General features: G+C 41.2%; 1 protein-coding gene across 3 annotated transcripts in view; it reads right to left on the reverse strand.

The window, feature by feature from the left end:
• plxnb1b (plexin b1b) overlaps positions 1-20,416 on the reverse strand; it is a 204,034-nt gene that overhangs the window by 21,210 nt on the left and 162,408 nt on the right. For 2 of the 3 annotated variants that reach the window (XM_039797857.1, XM_039797858.1), the window contains 19 exons: positions 15,720-15,848; positions 15,322-15,422; positions 13,196-13,328; positions 11,876-12,032; positions 9,912-10,020; positions 8,482-8,590; positions 6,760-7,725; positions 4,333-4,467; positions 4,097-4,219; positions 3,303-3,396; positions 3,005-3,171; positions 2,710-2,861; positions 2,424-2,529; positions 2,043-2,179; positions 1,741-1,917; positions 1,402-1,624; positions 1,055-1,297; positions 549-728; positions 287-435 (listed from right to left, as the gene is read on the reverse strand). In XM_039797857.1, coding sequence (XP_039653791.1) covers positions 287-435; positions 549-728; positions 1,055-1,297; positions 1,402-1,624; positions 1,741-1,917; positions 2,043-2,179; positions 2,424-2,529; positions 2,710-2,861; positions 3,005-3,171; positions 3,303-3,396; positions 4,097-4,219; positions 4,333-4,467; positions 6,760-7,725; positions 8,482-8,590; positions 9,912-10,020; positions 11,876-12,032; positions 13,196-13,328; positions 15,322-15,422; positions 15,720-15,848 — 3,590 coding nt within the window. The remainder of the gene's footprint in view (positions 1-286; positions 436-548; positions 729-1,054; positions 1,298-1,401; positions 1,625-1,740; positions 1,918-2,042; positions 2,180-2,423; positions 2,530-2,709; positions 2,862-3,004; positions 3,172-3,302; positions 3,397-4,096; positions 4,220-4,332; positions 4,468-6,759; positions 7,726-8,481; positions 8,591-9,911; positions 10,021-11,875; positions 12,033-13,195; positions 13,329-15,321; positions 15,423-15,719; positions 15,849-20,416) is intronic. The other variant, XM_039797859.1, reaches the window with a different exon arrangement.

Here is a 20,416-nt window from a genome sequence, read left to right on the forward strand (position 1 = left end):
CTGTCAATAAAGGCCTAAAAATGCCCAAAAAAGAATCTTAAAAAAACTAATTTACATAATGAGCTGCATGTGTGAAAGGGGCTTACAATTATAAAGTCGTAACTTATAAAGTATTGATTGTACTGTTTATTACCAAGCCCTAAATAGTTCTCAATATCATCAAAACAAAAACCCCATAAGGTACCTTTAACTGACTTATAATTTGACCAGATTATGTCTCATTTTTCTTTCTCTATGCTCAACTACACAGTAAAAAATTACAGAAACACACGGTCCACCCACTGACCTGTAAATGAGCACGATGATGAGGACGATGAGGGCTACTATGGACGCCCCAACCCCAACTCCAATCTGAGCCTCCAGGGGGAAGGTAGACAGGCTGAGGTTGTCATACTGAACCTTTCCAAGGGAGAAGTTCAGGTTGCCCATTTGGACCTGAAATACACACAAACAGCAGTGTCCTTGTAAGATGCTCACACAGTCCCACCCTCCCTGATGAGTCACATTAATGGGTTTTCTGTGGTTTTGAAGTGAAAGCACGGACTCACTGTGAATTCAGGCAGATTGTCAGAGCCCTCACGTTTCTTGCCGTTGGGTCCTGGTGCAGGCTGCTGAGGTGGTGGCTCACAGTACAGATGGTTTCTGGTCAGGGTCTTAACAGCACACACACCTTCCCCAACCAACACTACCACCTCATCCTTAGTGATGGCCAGGTCCAGATCTTCCCCCTGAGAACACATGGAGAAAAAAGTGAAAAACATTAACCTTTTTTTAATCTTATTGTAAGAACTGCATCACCTAGTTTTTTTTTTTTAATAATAACTGTTGCTTGATTTTGATTGATTCGTGTGACTGTTCTGTCCTAGCACAATGAAAAAAAGCCACTGTTAACACCCAAATCTGTAGTGAGTAAATGGTAAATCAGCATGTGAGTCTGGTTGTGGTTTTCAATGTGACAGGGCCCTTATACTTAAAAAGGATTGTAACATTAGCCAATGCCACCATTGCTTTATTAAGTAAAACAACTACTTCCTATCACTGGCTCTCCTCTGACCTCCAGCTGGATGAAGCTGCCAGGGTTGTAGCGGTAGGCCTTCAGAGGGTCCTGCTGGTTAAGGGGCCGCAGGACTGGGTTGCGTGCATAGCTGAAAGTCTGGGGGTTCAGACTGCTGAAGTCAAAGCGCAGGTTGTCTAGCAGAAACTCTGTTGTGACCTTTGACCCCCAGATGGAGGAGTCCACCATAGGAGAGCGGCATAGGATCAGTGAAGAGGAGTTCACCTCACAGCGCTCCATGAACTGATGAGACAGGGAGGGTGCAGAAAAGATCTTCAGTAAAGGAAGAATAAAACACACACACACGCACGCACCCACACGCAGGCCCCACACGCACGCACACACACCTGTTTGACAGAGCAGAGTGGGTCTCCAGGACAGATAGGTTCAGGAACCATCCTCGCTTCCCTCCCAAAAGTCTTCTCCCTGTCCTCCTCTTGCTCTCCACTCCTCCTCCTCTTTCTCCTTTTATTTGGGCTGATTGACGTGAAGGGAAAGACAGCCACCACCATCCGGGGCTCCTGCACCACGTCCAGGTTTTGGCCCGACACATAGATCAGTCGACCACCACTAAACAGACACAAAACTCTTAAAATTCACAGCACTTTTGGCACCTAACAACTTTCTAAGTATCCCTACACCTAGAGGTGATGATTGAGAAATGAAGGTCAGATTCCCAGACTCACTCCAGGAAGCTCTTTGCTGGTGTGGCATGGGTGATGTTGGGGTTGTGAGTGTAGCGGTAGGCTGAAGTGTGGAGGTGACGCTGGCTGCTACCGTAATGCAGGGTGACCCGCAGATCTCCTGTCTTATTACTGCTGCCTGTCACACACTGAACACTGGTACTCTGCACCTCTGACACACTGAGGAGAGAGGCGAGGAGGCACACAGGAGAGACAGATTAACAAATTATGTGATACTTCATTGACCCCAGAGAAAGAGAGAGAGAGAGAGAGAGAGAGAGAGAGAGAGAGAGACAGAATCTTACATGTGACAAGTCACCCCTCCCACAGTGATGGTGAGGTCAGAGGGACGTCCTGTCAGCAGGTTTCGGCCAATGATCGTCAAGGACGTTCCTCCGGCTTTGGGTCCCCTTTCAGGAGACACCCCCATCACAAACGGGTCCTGAAAATGAGGAGAGGAATGAAGAAGAAGGCAGTTAGAACTGTCTCAACCTAAATAAATCAATTAAAATAAAGTTTCATTTAAAAATGAAAAGAATCATCAGAATTCTGATTTATTATACTGTATGTCTCCGATATGTTGATGTTTTTTGTTGTATGCTTTGCCTATTTGCTTCTGCAACAACACAACAACGGATCAACAAAACTTTATCTAATCTACTTTAATTAAATCTAATCTAATGTACCTGGTAGCTGAATGTCTGGCTGGACACACCAAACTCTCCTCCGCTCACTTTTACAGAGATATGGCCCACCTTCTCTCCTCCACTGGCTTTGGTCCTGCACACAATTCTGAAGGACAGACTTGTTCTTAATAAAGCAGAGTCAGACCTGCACCATGGTAATGTTTCATTAAGTGAATGTGAATGCCCCCATATGCTTTTAAGTGAGTTTTGTGGTCAATTCACAAAGGATTCCATCAAATTCCCTTAAAAACAAGACACAACACTTCAGAAATCAGTTCGTCTTTACCTGGAGGAGACCTCATAGAGGCTGGGAATGACCGTGCAGGGAATCCCGGCTACTGACACAGAGTAGAGGATGTCTTCAGCCTTCTGGCCCAGGTTGGAGCCTGAGATGGTCACCATTGTGCCACCTTCCAACAACCCAGAGAGGGGCTCGATCTGACGAAAGTCAGGACAAATCTTTATTTATTAATAATCTTAAATAAGAAGATAAATTGTGACTATAAGCACCTACATTGTTGTATTTTGTGTTTTCCACACACCCAAAATAAAGCGTGAAGAGGTCAAAGGTCAGTACTCACAGAGTGGATGACGGGGGCAGGGCACATCTGCTGTACAGATTCACTACAGGAGTCTGAATACAAGCAGCTGGCCCGAGCACCTCCACACCACACACAACCATACTTATGGTCAGCTGTGTGGCAGCGGCTGCAGTCAGAGCGGCCCACAGAGCAGTTGTACAGAGTCACTGAGGTCATAACAGACAGACAGACAAGAGCATCAGTCAATGTTAAAATGTGTTAACATTCAGTGTCTTTGGAGAAAAGACGGTGAGGATAATAGCTGTATGTTGAGTGCAAAAAAGCAGAATGACCTCACCATATAGATCAGGAGAGCTGTCCACATGGAAGGTGTCCCTCCTCTTCACGTACACCATGGCATTGTATTCCTCCACTGGAGCAGAATATGTGTACTGGAAAAATAATGGTTTCATTAAAAAGACAATTACTATTCGTTACACTGCAATAATATCAGACATCAAAGTAGACACAGTTTAATCCTGCCTCAAAAAACATTACTTTATCATCATTCATGACATAAGTCCTATAGAGCTCAACAGTGTTGTTCCGCAAGTAAAAATCCATAAGGATTTTGATTTCATCAGCCATAATGTCTAAACCAATCGATGTAGACTGACCACAAGCTACGAGGTTGTGAAACGAAAGTTTCTGCTCCTGTAGAAGCTAGAAGTTCATACAAATCAACCTTGTTTTCAGAAAAACATGTTTTATTCACGATCTTATGGAGAAATACTACATTACCCACAATTCTAAGCATAACAGCGTCGGCTCCGATTGGTGGAACTCGCGGTTATCATTGAAATATTAACCGCACTCTCAAATGGCTAGAGCAAGCTTCTACCAATGAAGTCTATGATAGTTTCTGTACACATTCCTGTACTGTTTTTGCAGTTTTCAAAATATTATTTTGCTCCGAATCAAATGTTTTATTGTCACAATTAATCTCTGAGCTGGTTAGCTTAGTTCCAGGCTTAAAACTCTTTATGCAAGCATTTAATGAAACGTCACTTCCAGAGACAAAAGTGGGCAGTCTGTTGAGCTCAGCGGCCCTGGGGTTCAAATCTGTATACATCTGTCTGTGTTGTTACACACCTGGTGTAGTTGACAGGTGATGTCGAAGTTTGATGGATTCATGTCATCAGTCTCCACATAGGCATCCACCACCACCGTCTGCCCCTCGATCACCAACACACACTCATAGTCCAGCTCTGGATCCTGAACACACAATAACTTGTTTTTGGTGAAGGGGTCACCAGCCAGGCAAACAGAATCATCGTGCGTGTGTGTGTGTGTGTGTGTGTGTGTGTGTGTGTGTGTGTGTGTTTTACCTGATAGAGGTGCAGGTTGCGGGCCAGTAAGGTGATCTTCCTCTCCACTCTGACAGGGAGCAGTGATGAACCCTGCACCTTCTCCACACAGGGACAAGCTGAGGAACCCCAGCTGACATAGGAGCCCTCGTCGCCCTGTTGCCCAATACACACACAGTATAAACACACAAGTTCCCCCTTCCTCACTCTCTCTATGTTTAAACCCACAATGTTTCATTATGATCCAGTGAGGTGTCACAGTGATGCTGCAGATCAAACTAACAATTTACTGTTTACATTAATGTTATGTGATTATTGCAGCTTTCAAATTATTCTGATGCAGTTTATTTGTTAAAATATTTGACAATTGCAGGGTGCACAGCTGTGCCCCAAAGTTCCATTTTTCATTGAACCACTGGGTGGCACCAAAGCTTGACATTTTCAACAACACACAACACATGCAACATGAACACCCCCCCTTTCGTCATCACCACCCACCCAGACAAAATTCAAGAAGATGACACAGTAATTACAATATTCTAGACAATTGTGAATTTCCCCTCGTGGGATAAATAAAGGCATTCTTCTTCTTCTTCAAGACCATTCAACAAAGCAGTAACAAAATAGACAATAAACCATTTTTTATGTATTTATTTTATGAGGAATACCTCTTGAGATGTATCATCTCATTTTCGAGAGGGTCCTTGTCCATATAAACTATATATATATATATATATATATATATATATATATATATATATATATATATATATATATATATATATATACACAGTACAGGCCAAAAGTTTGGACACACCTTCTCATTCAATGCGGTTTTATTTTCATGACTATTTACATTGTAGAGTCTCTCACAAGGCACAAAAACTATGAATAAACACATATGGAATTATGTACTTAACAAAAAAGTGTGAAATAACTGAAAACATGTCTTATATTTTAGATTCCTCAAAGTAGCCACCCTTTGCTTTTTTGATAACTCTGCGAACCCTTGGTGTTCTCTCAATGAGCTTCATGAGGTAGTCACCTGAAATGGTTTTCTCTTCACAGGTGTGCTTTGTCAGGGTTAATTAGTGGAAGTTTTTCCCTTATTAATAAAAAAGCAAAGGGTGGCTACTTTGAAGAAAAGGAAACGCATTGAATGAGAAGGTGTGTCCAACCTTTTGGCCTGTACTGTGTATATATATATATATATATATATATATATATATATATATATATATATATATATATGAAAGAAACACATTTTAAAATAAAATGTATTAGTTATATTATAGTTTATGGTGATTTTGTCTGTCTTGACTTCTCAGCTGTGTCTAGAGCAAGATACGCAATCATGCACACTTATGGTGTTGTCATATATATATATATATATATATATATATATATATATATATATATATATATATATACATATATATATATATACATACATATATATATATATATATATACATATATATATATATATATACATATATATATACATATATATATATACATATATATATATATACATATATATACATATATATATATACATATACATATATATACATATATATATATATATATACATATACATATATATATATATATACATATATATATATATATATATATATATATATATATATATATATATATATATATAATATATGAAAATAGCTCAGTCTACTTAACACTTTGCAGCTGTATTTCAGTGCGTGGTGCGTTAACTGTGCCATACTGGAACGCGACCGCACGCAGAAGCACTGCCAATAGCTACAAAGCGCTGTACAACGCCAGAAACACCGCAAGGCTATTTTCATTTCGGTGCCCATGTAATCCAATCTGTCTGGCCACACCAGGCGCAAAGCGGTGGCGCTGGCCCAGGCGCTGCAGCAATCGTTTTGGCATCTGCTCTATTTCCTCCGTATTGCATACAGGAAGGCAACAGTGCAGCTGGATACTTTACAAAATAAAACAAATTTCAAAATAAAACACCTAGGTTTATGGTGATTTTGGCTACACGATCACACACACACACACACACACACCAATATCGATCAGACATTTTTTAAGTCTTTCAGTTCCACATTATATACAGACAAGGATATAAGCCAGTGTGGGAAATATTGTCTAAATGCAACGCTTTCATTCACTGTAAACACACACAGCATCCTCCAAGAAAACTTTTAAAATGAGTTTTTTTAAAGTAATAAATGTAAAAAAAAAAAAATAATCATTATTGACTCAAAAAACAATGGAATCAGTCTATGAAGCAAAAGCAAAACAACAAAAAGATTACAGGTGTCAGGCAGTAGAGGAAGAAAAGGGTAACAAGGGCAGACAGGGAAGCTGGAGTATAGAGTCAGGAGCTGGGAGCGCTGGGAGGCTGCCAAGAAGAAGAAGAAGTAGTAGAAGAAGGAGGGAGGCGGTGGAACTCACCGGGAGGAAGGCGTCAGCTGGATCATACTGGTAGTCCAGCTCTGAGTCAGTATCCAGCAGTTTGGGGTAGGATGGGAGGGTGTGGTCGACCTCACCATCACCTGACAACACAGTGGCAGCAGAAAATGTGGCTGTGTCATTTTCTGACTGGACGACACTCTGAGCGTGGACGTCTCCTTCTTCTTTTGGCCAGAGGAGCACCTCAGGGTCGGTGCCTGGGCTTCCTGCCTCAGTCTGGTAGTCTTGTGGGGGCATCAGGGTGGAAGTCTGGGTCAGGTCCAGGTAGAGGGAGGGCTCGGAGTCGCCAGGTTCGCCCACAGAGAAGGGCGTGGGCAGGGGGAAGCCCGAAGAGGCCGATGTGGGAGGCTCTGCCAGGCTCAAAGCTCTCTCTGCTTCCTGGGCATCGCTGGGGGGCGACTCTGTCACCACCTCAAGGGTGGAGGAATCCGGTTCATGCGGCGGGATGATCAAAGGCACCACAGGGTCCAGATCTCCACTTAGACCATCAGCCATGGTTACAGGCACCAACTCTGTGGCTACCATGACAACAGTGGGTGTAACTGCAGCACCTTCAGTGTCACTTTGGGTGACAACAAAAAGCTCTCCTGCTTCAGTCTCTTCTTCCTTTATGGTGGTGACTTTCGGGGGTAGAGGTGGAGTGGGTGCTGGTGTGGTGGATGTTAGGGTGCTGGCAGGCTGAGGGGGCAGTGTGGTGGGTGGAGTGGTTGGCTCAAGGCTGGTGGTGGTCGCGGGTGGAGTAGTGGGTGCAGGGGGGGTGGTTGGCTCCTGAGTGGTTGCTATTGTGACAGGGGCTGCAGTTGTTGTTGTGGCAATAGTTGTACTTGTTGTGGGAGTTGTTGTGGTAGTTGTCATGGTACTGGTTGTCAGGGCAGCCGTTGTGGTAGTGGCTGTTGTGATGACTTTAATAGTTTTGGTTGTGGGTGGAGCTGAGGTGGGGAGTTTAAACTAGGGGAGGAAGGAGGAGGGGGGTAAGACATGGGGAGAGGATAAGACAGAAATGAAAAAAAAAACTAATAGACAAAGAAAAATTGAAATAACCAATAACTGAACATAAATGTGATGTTAAACAAATACTCTGCTGGAATTGTGTTATTGTTGCTTATGACAGCAATGATTTATGTTACAAATAATGTTGGCTTGCATATGAGGCACAACAAAACATGTATGGGCACTGATGAATGTATGCAAAAATGCATTATATTTAAATAGAAAAACATTGACCATTAATTCACTTAATATGTTCTAATTAATAAAAAATACTTGTGACAAGTACTCAGTACAACCGACCAACACAATCAAGTGCTTTTAGTTTTGAAAAAAACCAAACTTGTTTGGTCTTAGAACTCAAATGAGTAGAAGAGAAGAAAATATCTATTGAATAAATTATTGATGTTTTCCTCATATCACATGCTCTCTGCCTCCTGATGGGTCAGCTGTGGAGGTGATGCGAGGCAATCCACTAATGCTTCACGTTATTTCCCTGATCTACAGAGCGCATCAAAAAATTCTCAACTTTACAGTCAGTTTAGCCCTTTGGCTCGTGGGTGAATAACTTACAATACAACTTTCCCCAAAGAACTTGAATACACAAGAGCACAAAGTCTTCACACATGCTTTATTTAACATGGTGCACCAGCTGTGATTGTGTGTAATTTACATCTCATTGAGTGCTGCACAGATGTTTTTGTTTGAATAACTTACATGTTTGTTGTAGATGATCACCCCCTCTTCACAGGTGGGCTTATGGGTGCACAAGTGCTGGTGAACACACCAGTTACAGCCCCATCGGCTCAAAACACAACCACGGCAACTGCACACAGAAATAACATCATGTACAGATTAGAGACATAAAACTACAGGCTCTGTTGAAGGACTGTGCAGAAAGGTGACAGATAAGTAAAGGGGAGGCAAACAATGAAGCTATGAAGAGGTCCAATCAATAGAAGTAAAAAAAAAAAAAATCAAATTTATTCACAAACAATTCACAAAAATTAAAAGAGAAGTAAAATCATAAGACATAATGCAGATATATGCAATGGGACACCCTGGTAAGCTATTTAAAGCTTGTGTAAAGGGGCGCGGACACTAGCAAATAATACACATTATAAATACAATCATATTGTTTGGATAAAAAAGTAAAAGTATTATACAATTACATTTACACAAAAAGAAAAGAGAAAAGAGAAACCATAACTACCCTAACTCTACCTAAGTGGTCCCAAAACATTTAGTCCATCAGTCTAAGTATTGGTCAAATATAGTAGAAGTGGGAGAAGGGAGAAGAGAGAGAATGGTACGGAGAAACAGAGAGATGCAGCTGCTGTAGTTTAATAATCCAATTGCTGCCAATCTGGACTCTGTGGTAAGAAGGTCGGTGGTCTAATTTAATTGAGGCTCAGTTTCTGGTGGTAAGAGGAAAAGACCGACAGAGCGAGAGGCTGATAAAGCGAGCAGGTCTGGTAGGATACTAAACAAGCATTCGACACAGTGATGTTCAGACACACTTTCATGACTCAGTATTTATCAAAACAGAGTAGCTTTTTTCTCAATTTTGAGCCTACTGAAACTTGCTCCTTAGTTGGGTTAGAACTACATTACAATTATTTAAAGAAAAGAACCAAGAACCACTCGTACAAACACATTTGTTCTTAAATGGCACGTACAATTGATATTTTGCTGATATAAATCAGCTCGGGGTCATCTTTGTGTGGGCAGTGTGTGCATATGAACGATGTGTGCAACACTTGTACACGAAATCTTCACTGAAAAAAGTTTAGGATAAAAATTTGAAAAGCATGAGACCCAATGTCTTCCACCTCTTATATAATGGCGACTACTCTAAACTAAGCCAATCGATATGGTTTTGTGGTTACAGTTAAACCCAGAGTCAAAGAGCACAGCGGAGCCATGTGATGAGGACTCATAGCCTCCTCTACTCAGAGGTTTAAGTCATTCATTCAGTATTAAAAGCAGTCGAGCACGTGAGAAGAAATGGTACAAAACAGACAGATAGGGTACAAAACAACAACAGCCAGAGAGAGAGAGAACAAGACTTGATTATAAGGTGTGCAATGAGCAGAGCAGATCGGGAGGAGACTGGAGAGCAGAGCTGATAAATCATGGTAACTCACGGCATGCTGCCAGACAGCTGCTTAACAGCCGTACAGTCATAGAAGGTGAAATCCCTCGCTGTGACGGTGATGTCGCCGAATCGAAGAGACAGGGTGACTGTGACAAAGTCTGAGGAGAACACAACATAGAGAGAGGAAATAGCATCATGTTTCACCTGAGCACAACACTGAAAGAACAGCCTTCTGAAAATATTTGGCCAAGCTTATCATCTCCAGTTCTGAAAGTCTGGGATGAGTACGATGTTTCTTAAAACACAGTGAGAAAATGTGGGAGAGGTTTGGTCTAGACAGCAAAAACATAGAGGCCTAATAGAACCCATGTGCATCTTCCATCCTCATCCCAGAGAGTGCAGACATAAACAAGACACAAGATGTTTTAAAGCTGCATGAAGCTGCACTGTATGGGTACACTTGATAAAAAATGATGGAATACTAAATGTGGGTCTTGTTTTCATAGTTCTGACCATCAGTTACAATAATATTGTACTTACTAATGTAATTTATGAAGTCAGGGAACAGGACAACATTCAGATGGTAAAACCAGATTATCTAAACAACTTTATTTGGGGATAAAAGTGTAAGCACACCCAAAATGTTGGCAATAATTCCTCATTGCACGAGAAAACATGTGCACAACTACGAACCAGGAAGTTGGTTTGTAAACTGTATGCTTACAACTGACAGTTTGAGTAATAAAAATTGTATGGGTTGCCTTCATTTTTTTTTCCAAATAAGATCAACTGGTCTGATTGTTTTTTTGACCCGTTTGACTTCTTTAAAGTTCTCAGATGTCTGCGATTAACATGCTGAGTACAGAATTATTATAACTGATAGAAATAAAAATTAGAACATTGTTATTCACAATAACTAACTGATAGAAATGATAACCTAAACCACATTAAGAGAAAACTATATGAAACCAGAATGTTTTCATTTTTTAAATACATTTTTACTTTTACACAGCCATTTGATCCTTTGTTATTATAAAAACATTGATTAGTGCACCTTTAAGGTTCCAGTTTGTTCTGTCCTGTGGATAAACAAATACCAGAATGGTCTCTTTGGTCTCAATTAGTGTTTAAGAGATGGCTTCATTGCAACCATACTTTGGCTGATAAGGTAACATGGATTTAAATTGTATTTTTTATTTATTTACTTATTTAAAATTTTTTACATACAACACTTGCTGGTAGATGAGGACGACCCCATTTCAATACATTTCGGACTAGTCAAAGCAGAGTTCCAAAACTGTACAATGTGTTTTTGCATCAGAAGCTTCATTAGATGGCAGCAGCCAGGTGAGAATCAGTTGCCCTTACAGGCCTTGTCTTTTGCTATTTATTTTTTTAATTATTATTATTATTATTAAGTGAGCGCTGGCACTAACCCTCTTTAAGTAAAGGTAAGCCACAGCTGGATCCTTAAATGCAGCCTGTGTGTCTATATCTCAGTAAACCCCCCCAGGCTGATTCTTCCTGATCCCTGCTCCCAGAGAACTACAACAAGCTTTTCAGAAATGCAGGCATGGGAACCAGTGTCTGTGTTTGTGTTTGTGTTTATGTGTGTGTGTGTGTGTGTGTGTGTGTGTGTGTGTGTGTGTACGTGAATGTTTGAGTGAGTATGACCTCTTTAGAGGCTTCAATTTTTATTCACAAGCCCCTTAAATCTTCTTTTATCATTGCCACTGACCATAACAAACAGCACTCTGCACGCTAAACAACCATCCAAATATAGGAAAACCAAATCACATATCATAAAGCATAAAATCTCGAGATAAAAACATTTTTGAGGAGTTGTTTGCTTTAAAGTAAATATTACTCCCTGCTGTGTAAGCTGGTTTAGGAAAAATGGATTGGGTTAGAAGTGTAAACGTGTATTGTATGTCTGGGCATGCAAACACACACATACAAAAACACACACGCACAAAGATTATTCTCATCACAGGATGCAGCCAAAGCGCTCACCCTGTCCAGGAGGCACCATGGGTACTTGGCTGGTGTCAGGAGAATGGCAGGTGACCCCAGATTCAGTGACAATGGCTGGACTGTGGCTGTCCATGAAAAAGCAGGAGTAGGACTCATCTTTCTCTAACACTGGAAGTCCTGTGACTGTCAGAGACACCTGATGAAAGACAAAATATTAACATTGATTCAGACAGAGCTGCAGTGCATGTGATAGACTTAAAAAATCCTCATGGGATCCATGTTTGCAGACTGTTTTATGTGTGGCCATTTAGATGGGGCCATTTATGATTTTCGAGTTTCTGTCCTTTACCCACGCAACGTGACATCACATGAGACAGAGGAAGAGAAGAGGACAACCAACATCCAGCAGCAGACTGGTGGAGCAGGAAAACATGACATAGAAACAGAATAATAGCAGTCCATACCTGTGCTGTTACAGGACACTGAAGGTCATAATGACAGTAAGTGATTCAATTGTAAATCTGATCTGCTCAGTGGTAAATGTCAATATGAAATAATTCAATTTGAAAACTAAAATTGATTCCCTGACTGCAGGAATATGACTCATACTTGATTTATTATCATACTAATTTTTCCTCATTCATGTTTTGTTTCTGCACTGCAGCTCCAAGATTTCATCTGTAAATCAAAGAGTTTGACCTCTACAGTTTGTAGATTAGCCTACGTCTTCCATCTACTGGCCACTAAGAGACACAGATATACTGCCAAGGTTCTTCAAAAAGGATAACACTAAATCATAACTGCAATTCTCATCCATATCAATATACCTTATGTTGAGTTTATATTCATCCCACACATAAATTGCATTAGTTGATAAAAAAGACACAGGCCCATATAGGTTTCTTTATTAATTGATGCAGCTCTATGACAGACATGGCATCCTGCTGCAGGATGACCTTTTATAAGTGACAACACAAAACAGCTAAACACATTTTCCTGCATAGTTTCTCTTACATAGGATCAGTGAGGATATCAACCATTTTGTGTGGATTAAACCTTAATTGATACTATTTACTTTAATTAGTAACTTTATTAGTACCAAATCATAGTACCACACCTTTTTTAATAAATGCCAATGACTGCACAGCAGAGCTTACCACCCACAAATGTTTAAGCTATTATCTCATTAGACAAAGAAAGGCAATATTGGAGGTAGGTGCTTGAGGTGGATGATTCTCTTATTCTGCAATCAACAGAAACCAGAAAACATGTTTCCTCGTCATTTCTTTGTAAGGATGTGTACAGACGGGTAAATGTCAAGAGTTTTGTTTGAGTTTATGTAACTGCATTTAGACTTACTGTCCTGCTCTCCTCCCTGCTGATGTTGAAGGGGTTGAGGTCCTGGACGGCCAGACACTGCTGCTCCATGTCAAAGCTCCACAGCCACTGACCTGGCTGCTTCCCACGAGCACACTCTGACTGCAACACACACCTGCAGGGAAAACACCAACATACATACACTGTATTCACTGGTAAAGTCAGGCTATTTGTCTCTCAAACTATACAAAAAAAGAGGAGCAGAGAGAAAAACATTAAGGGGAGAGGGAGGAGGAAGGCCAGGTGGTGAGGCCAAGCAGTGAGGAGACACAGATGGGATGGAGAGGTAGATTTATTTCATCAGCCTCAAACATCATCTCACCAGTGCACACTCACTTAGTTCTTAACATGACTTGGTAAAAACATTTCAAAAACTAACGAGTGCCAGTAGCTTTTTTTGTCCACTGATATGTCAACACTGAACTTTTTATTTCAGTTATATTCTTTAAATTACATCTGCTTGAAAATACATTACTGAAAATAAATGTTTTACAGCAACATGAGCAGCTCATTTATAATGCTCATTTATAAACACTGCTTATAATAAATTTTGATAATGTCAAACTTTAGATAACTTACAAATGAAATGTATCATTCATCTTTATGTGGTCTGGTATAACCACTAGCTTATAGTGGCTAACGCTAGTGAGTGTTAGCAAACTTTAGAGAGGTATTGCTGTATCACTGACATAACTGAGTCACTTAACTGACTTTGTGGCTCTTTGCTAATTTTTTTACTGTTACACTACGTCTTAGCATTTATCTTCATTGTGTAATTTCCCCCGCCATGGAGGTCATGTTTTTGACTCGGTAGGTCTGTTTGTTTGTCAGCAGGATTACTGAAAAACTACTGGCCTGATTTTCATGAAACTTGTTGGAAGGGTGTAACATGGGCCAAGGAAGAATATATTACATTCCGGAAAGGATTCAAATCACAGGGTGGGGACACAAACTATTTTGCACTTTTGTTAACATTGAGATGTATTTGTGTTTATATCATGTGGTGTCAGAAAACTTATTCCAGACTAGAAAACTCACACTGCACTGACATTGTAAGAATGGGCAGTCTGCGCCCTCCGAGTGCCCTTCTAGTTATAATTTGTATATAATATGTATTCTGTTCAGCGAAAGTGTCATAGATTGGCTGTAACAGTAACAATTCAAGTTTACAATATTTTATTTGGTTACTATTATTCTGAGATAGTGTGTTTTGTATTATTTTCTCCAAGTCAGAAATTATACTTTTTCTAGTTTTCAACTGAAGGTGGGGCAAGCAATGTAAAAAGAAATGATGCAGACAAATGCCTATCATGCCATTAGCTGAGCCAAAACTTATGCTTATTTTGTCTTATGAACAATAAATCCAATAAAAAATAAAAAACGAGATTGATGCAAAACATAAAGATGTTTAGTTTTCCTAGTCATGCTAGCGACAAGTCAGTCTGTTGGTCAGTTGTATAATATTTCAACAACTTCAGATACCTGTATTGGGTAGATTGCCAAGAAATTTGGTACACACATTCATGTCACCCTCAGGATGAATTTTAATCAGTTTGAAGACCTCTGAATGTTCATCTAGCGCCATCATCTACTCAACATTTCAGTTTGCCCAATACTTGGATTATGACCATTATGACATGGTGATCACAGTAAACATACTACGTGCTTAGTGCTTACCATCAGCATGTTAGCATTGTCATTGTGTGTATGTTAGCATACTAACATTAACATTTAGCTTAAAGCTCTGCTGTGTCAAAGTACAGCATCACAGAGCCGCAATAATGGTTGTAGACTCTTGATAAATGACAATAGGTTAAGACACTGTCACAGATTTATTTATTTTTTGATCATCCAGTTGGTTAATGGACTAATTAACGCTTTTAGCACTGGTTCTTATGTTCTTTATGCATTACATGTTAAGGATCATATGGTATCTGATAAGGTCTGATCTGACCTTTATTTGTAAATAATCCAACACTGAGTATAACCAGTTAGATTAGGTAAATTATTTTACACCTTAAACTTTAGTTCTAATTGAATTCAATAACAGCCACACTTTCTTAAATGCTTGATTAGGACACATTTTTAACTGCTGGGGTTTATCTTACCTTCCCTCCAGGACGCACCAGCCACAGTATGGGTCGTGGGCCAGCAGGCAGGAATGGCAGTCTGGGTACTGCTGGCATTCTGCCACAGGCCGCTTCTGCAGCTGTAACCAGGATAACACAATTGTGTTCAGTCGTGCAAACCATGCACACTAAGCTCCCAGAAACCTGATTAAAATGAATAGGTGGCCCACATTTTTCCAGTAGAACAAAGCAAAATAAAATGATGGTCATTAGAATAATCTTAACTACAGGCTGCTCTACTGGAAGACAAAGAATTGGGGCAGAAACAAGAGGGACTGAATTATTTCTCTTTAGCTTTATTACTGCAACACAGGAAGGATGCATAGAGAAAAAAAAACATGAAATGAGTCTACAAGAGTCTCTGTGTGTGCATATACCATGTTATGAGTCATGATGAAGAGATGTTCCTCTGTTTGGTCCAGGATGAGGTCTGAACTGATAGCAGTATTCTGCTGAATGGAGATGACCGAGTACTCCTCCACCTCGCCGTTTGGCCCCAAGAACACCTGAGCAAATGTACACATACAAATGTTTGAATTATGTTATGATTTAACAGACTGCTAAATAAAAACATGCACTGAGTTGCAACTCAAAATGTGAATCTCTTTTAAATGTCCTTATGTTATACCATTATTTTAAATAAGAACATAAAAATACACCAATTTATTATTTTTCCTTCTTGCATATATAGAATATGCAGTATTAAAGGACACAAACACATAGTAAGGCTAGTAGGCTATAGTAAGAATTTTATTTGACCATGTTATATGTGTTTAAGCCAATATGGATGAGAAATCCTATGTGCTATTATAGAATCATATATGCTCCTGAGCATGTCAACAGATCCATCTCTATGACAGCTGATGAAGACCGTGTGATATGGTGAAAGTTAAGAAAAGAGTGTGGATGTTGAGTTGGGGTTGTTTTTTTAAAAAGGGAATTTAATTTAAGAAAAATTAAAAGCTTAATGGAATCCAAAGAGTACTCCAGCAGTGCACTCATGTTCAGACACACAATGGAAGTTTTAAAAAAAAAGGATAAAAATGTATGCAGAAGAACAAGATATATCATCGTTTTTCTTCTTCCTTGTTAAAGGGACACTTCACCGATTTAGCATTAAGCTTTGTATCAGTAGAAACCCGGTAGTATTTTTGAATGACCGTGCTTCCCTCCCTCATGTCCCCCTGAGAGGGGAGATCTCTGTATTGTGGGTCTGGAAAAAAAGCCTCAGATGACGCAAAATGACGATTTTTGCGTCATCTGAGGCTTTTTTGCCCAGAGGCAAAAGACTACAGCCAGTATTAGAGCTGAAGATCTTTGCCCGAACCCGACGTGACCCGACGGAACCCGTCGGGTTCGGTCGTGGTTCGGTCATGTTCCGTCTTAATTTCCATTATTTTACACGGGCTCGGGCTTGCGCTTCAGGTTGCATGGTAAATGAGCAGTCAGCTGATCAGTGGCGGATGCAGAACGTGACAGATGGGTGGGCCTGGATTAAGTCAAGGTGGGCCTGAATCTAGGGCGGTACCGCTGCCCCCGCCCCCCCAAAGGGCGTTCAGACAATAACAATAGTACATGTTTACACTTTAAACTACTTGCAAAAAACAGTGGTCTGCAACATTAAAAGCTGCCAGTTTACAGCACTGCAACTGGACGAGACAGTGGATCATAACTGCTGTGCTTCTGTCAGCTTTGTTCGGCGCAGCTCTGCGCTGCCTTCACGGAAACGGGATGTCAGAGCATCATCTTAAATGAGCTCTGTACTTAAGCGTGAAGCTGCATTCAGATAAAAAAAATAAAAAAATCACCGCAGTGTGGTGCGAGTCGTGCGACGTCCTGTTGTGTTTGTTAACCCCCCAATGTAGCACAAGTAGACTTTATATTTCACAGTAACAGTTTTTTGTCAGATCGTTTATAGAACACAACGTTTTCTACTGCACCTGAAGACAGCTTCATTTCACGGAGAAAGAGAGAAAGAAAAGAGACGAGCGGAGAGATAGACTTCGTTGTTTGCAGAGCCGCGGGAATATATTTTGAACTGGGGGTGCTGACAAATTTTCCAGAGTAAAGTTTTGAGCCAAAGTCAACCACCACACACCAGACTGCATCCATCACAATTTATTGAACTGTATAGACACTCAATTCATATAAATAGCCTATCCAAGACCGTAATTAGCCTGCTGTGGGCTACTGATCCCGAAACACCAGGAAATAATAGACCGTTATCGCTATTCAACCAAGTTACATTTATTTCATACCCATACTGTCAAGATGAAGACAAAATATCTCTATTTATTAAAACAAAGGCACTTCGTGGTGTCAAAACAGTACTAAGGCTTCGGTAATAAAACTGGAACACAGGTACACACTCGGACGCTCCACAAGCGAAAAAACAAAAACAAGAATAAAGTCCAAAATCCAAGACAGAACAAACTAGGCACGGGTAACGCAGGATATAGACACACGGCTACGACAATGGTACAGAATATGCCTACTACAACATCAAAAAACGGAGCCACAAAACACAAGGGTAACACATCACTGAATCATATTAAATCAAATCAAAGTGAAGCAGCCAGTCAGTCCTGACACAAACACTGGAATAGTAGCCTGGGTAAACCCTGACGACCTTCCGGCAAATTTTAGATTTGCTCTGCAGGTCAGTCTGGCGAAGAGCCCATTCAAACCCATTTCCAATGTCCTCAAAATTGAGGCACCAATCACAACCGCTGAGGTGGGCTTTACACCAATCACAACCGTTGAGGCGGGCTTTACGCGACGAGGATAGCGCCCCGACGGCGAGCAGCTTTTTGTTTACATTCAACATGACGACCACCAAAGCCGTGCTTCACCATGACCAGGGACCGGCAGGTCAGTCTTACATATGCCGATTTTATACCGGTCAATGCTATAATTAACTGACAACATAAGTTATACGAGTTACAGTTCTCAAGGACGCACGCACACACGGACAGAGACACTGGGCTAGATTTATCAAGCCGTTTGCGCCTGTTTCCAGGCGCTAATTGGTCGCAAAGACGGACGTAACCGATGCGGCATATTTACAAACAGGGCGCACTTGGGTAGAATCGCAGATTGTCTGCCACATGAGCGAGAATAGACAAGTTGCGCTTTCAATATGCGTTCGTGGGAGGGTCGTGGGGAAAGTGAGAGTTCCACCCAAAAAGGTGGGAGGATAAGTAAGCGCGCCTAATTATATATTCCGTGGTATTTACAAAGACTGTCAGTAAGAGCGTCCTATTCTGCGGGGAAATTCTCCGCCTCTTAAAAGCAGGTCTAAACCAGCTGCAATCGAGTTTCCTCGTAGACCTTTATGCCGCTGGTGAAATGGCAACAGTAATTTGAACAAGACAAAGACATAGGCGAGGCTGAAAATATTTTTAAACACAAGAATCACACTTTGTCAGTGAACACAACATCATTTAGCGTTACAGATCAAGCAGCCATGCAATATTAGAGTTACTGGAAGAAATCAAAGATGAAATTGAATCTCCCACTCAGCGTTCACATCCCATTCCAGCAGTTGTTAAACTCCTCCCTACATTACAAATATTGGCATCAGGATCATTTCAAACAGTCCTAGCATCAGCAGTGGGAATATCGCAGTCTGCACTCAGACATATCATAGCACAAGTACCGCTTTGCTACAGCGCAATTTACGGTATAGTGGGCGGAGAAAGACGCTGATTGCCTGATGGGTGTCAGGGTTGATAAATACTACGCAAAATGTGGAAGCATAGCGTGCGCTATTACCGAACTCGCATAAACAGACGCAGCGCAAACTCTGCTAGTGTTAGTAAATCAGGCCCACTGTCTCTTTCTCCTTTCTCTCAACTTCTCCGCCGTGTGTGGCGTGTACCCGCTCGCAGTGTGAAGCGCGTGTCCGCGCTATTCTTGCACATGTAGGGAGCCTCGTGAATTAACCTGCATATCAGCTGTTTGGAAATTCTTCAGCGTGTGTGCAGAAGATAACAAGTTAGCAATGTGCAACACCTGCAAGGAAAAAGTAGGGCGTGGAGGGACGACACCAAAAACCAGAATCCAATGGCACCCAGAGGTATTTGAGTGGCGTCCGTTGGTGACGCCCCTCTGGAAATGAACTGTCAATGAACCTTTCCCAGACCCACTCTCAGTTACAGCTGAGAAGGGTCTGGTGTTAACCAGGCTACTGGAATAGAGAAATGCAGCCTTAAGTTTTTGTAGCACAGCAATAGCAAATTACAGGCATAAAGATATTGGGCCTGCGTGTTAACCTGGGCCTAATAATTTTATAACAATACGGGAGGATAATTAAAAAATCGGTGTGACCTCATTCTGGTTTTCCAATACGTACGCTAAGTAGGCTTTACACAGCATAATAATAAACCAGCATTATTACCTTGTGTTGCAGTCATAACACAAAAAAAAAAATCCTCATCTCCAAAACGTCTAGCAGGAAAAGTGTGAGCCCGAGGCTGGCAGCACTGAGTTGACGTTGACGTTCCCTCTGCGGCTACCCTGGTGCTGCTAGCTTGGTTTACAGGATTAGCTCCCTCATCGTCTGTTGCTAGCAGGGTCGCTACTTCATTCAGTTACAGTTGAGTTTTCTGCCTCCGGTCTTTTACGTTTTTTGGCTTGTGGTTAATCTATAAAGAAATCCAAAATGCGCTTTTGTGCCATGGCTAGCTAACTTCTGTACTGTTGACCAGCCCGGAAAGTTTCCACAACTATCTTCACCACTCATGAATGAGCGTCAGAGGTGCACGGCGCGGCTCGCTCTTGGCAAAATCGGCAGATTCATCCTAATCAATACTGTTGTCCGCGCCCAATTGCAATAGTGCTACATTGATGTTGCATTGACCAATGAAAACTGGTGCATATATACTGTAATAGACGTAACCGGCACGACAGCTTGTCAGGCGTAGCAACAGTAACTAGGGAGGGCGGGGCTTAACGAAGGGTCGGGCGGGACAGCTGACAATGTGGAATGAAAACACACAAACACACTAAAGTTTGAATTTCTGATTGGGCGGGCCAGCTGTCAATGTGGGCGGGCCCAGGCCCGTCCAGGCCC

Source organism: Perca fluviatilis, chromosome 4 (assembly GCF_010015445.1).
Source record: "Perca fluviatilis chromosome 4, GENO_Pfluv_1.0, whole genome shotgun sequence".
Lineage (NCBI taxonomy): Eukaryota > Metazoa > Chordata > Actinopteri > Perciformes > Percidae > Perca > Perca fluviatilis.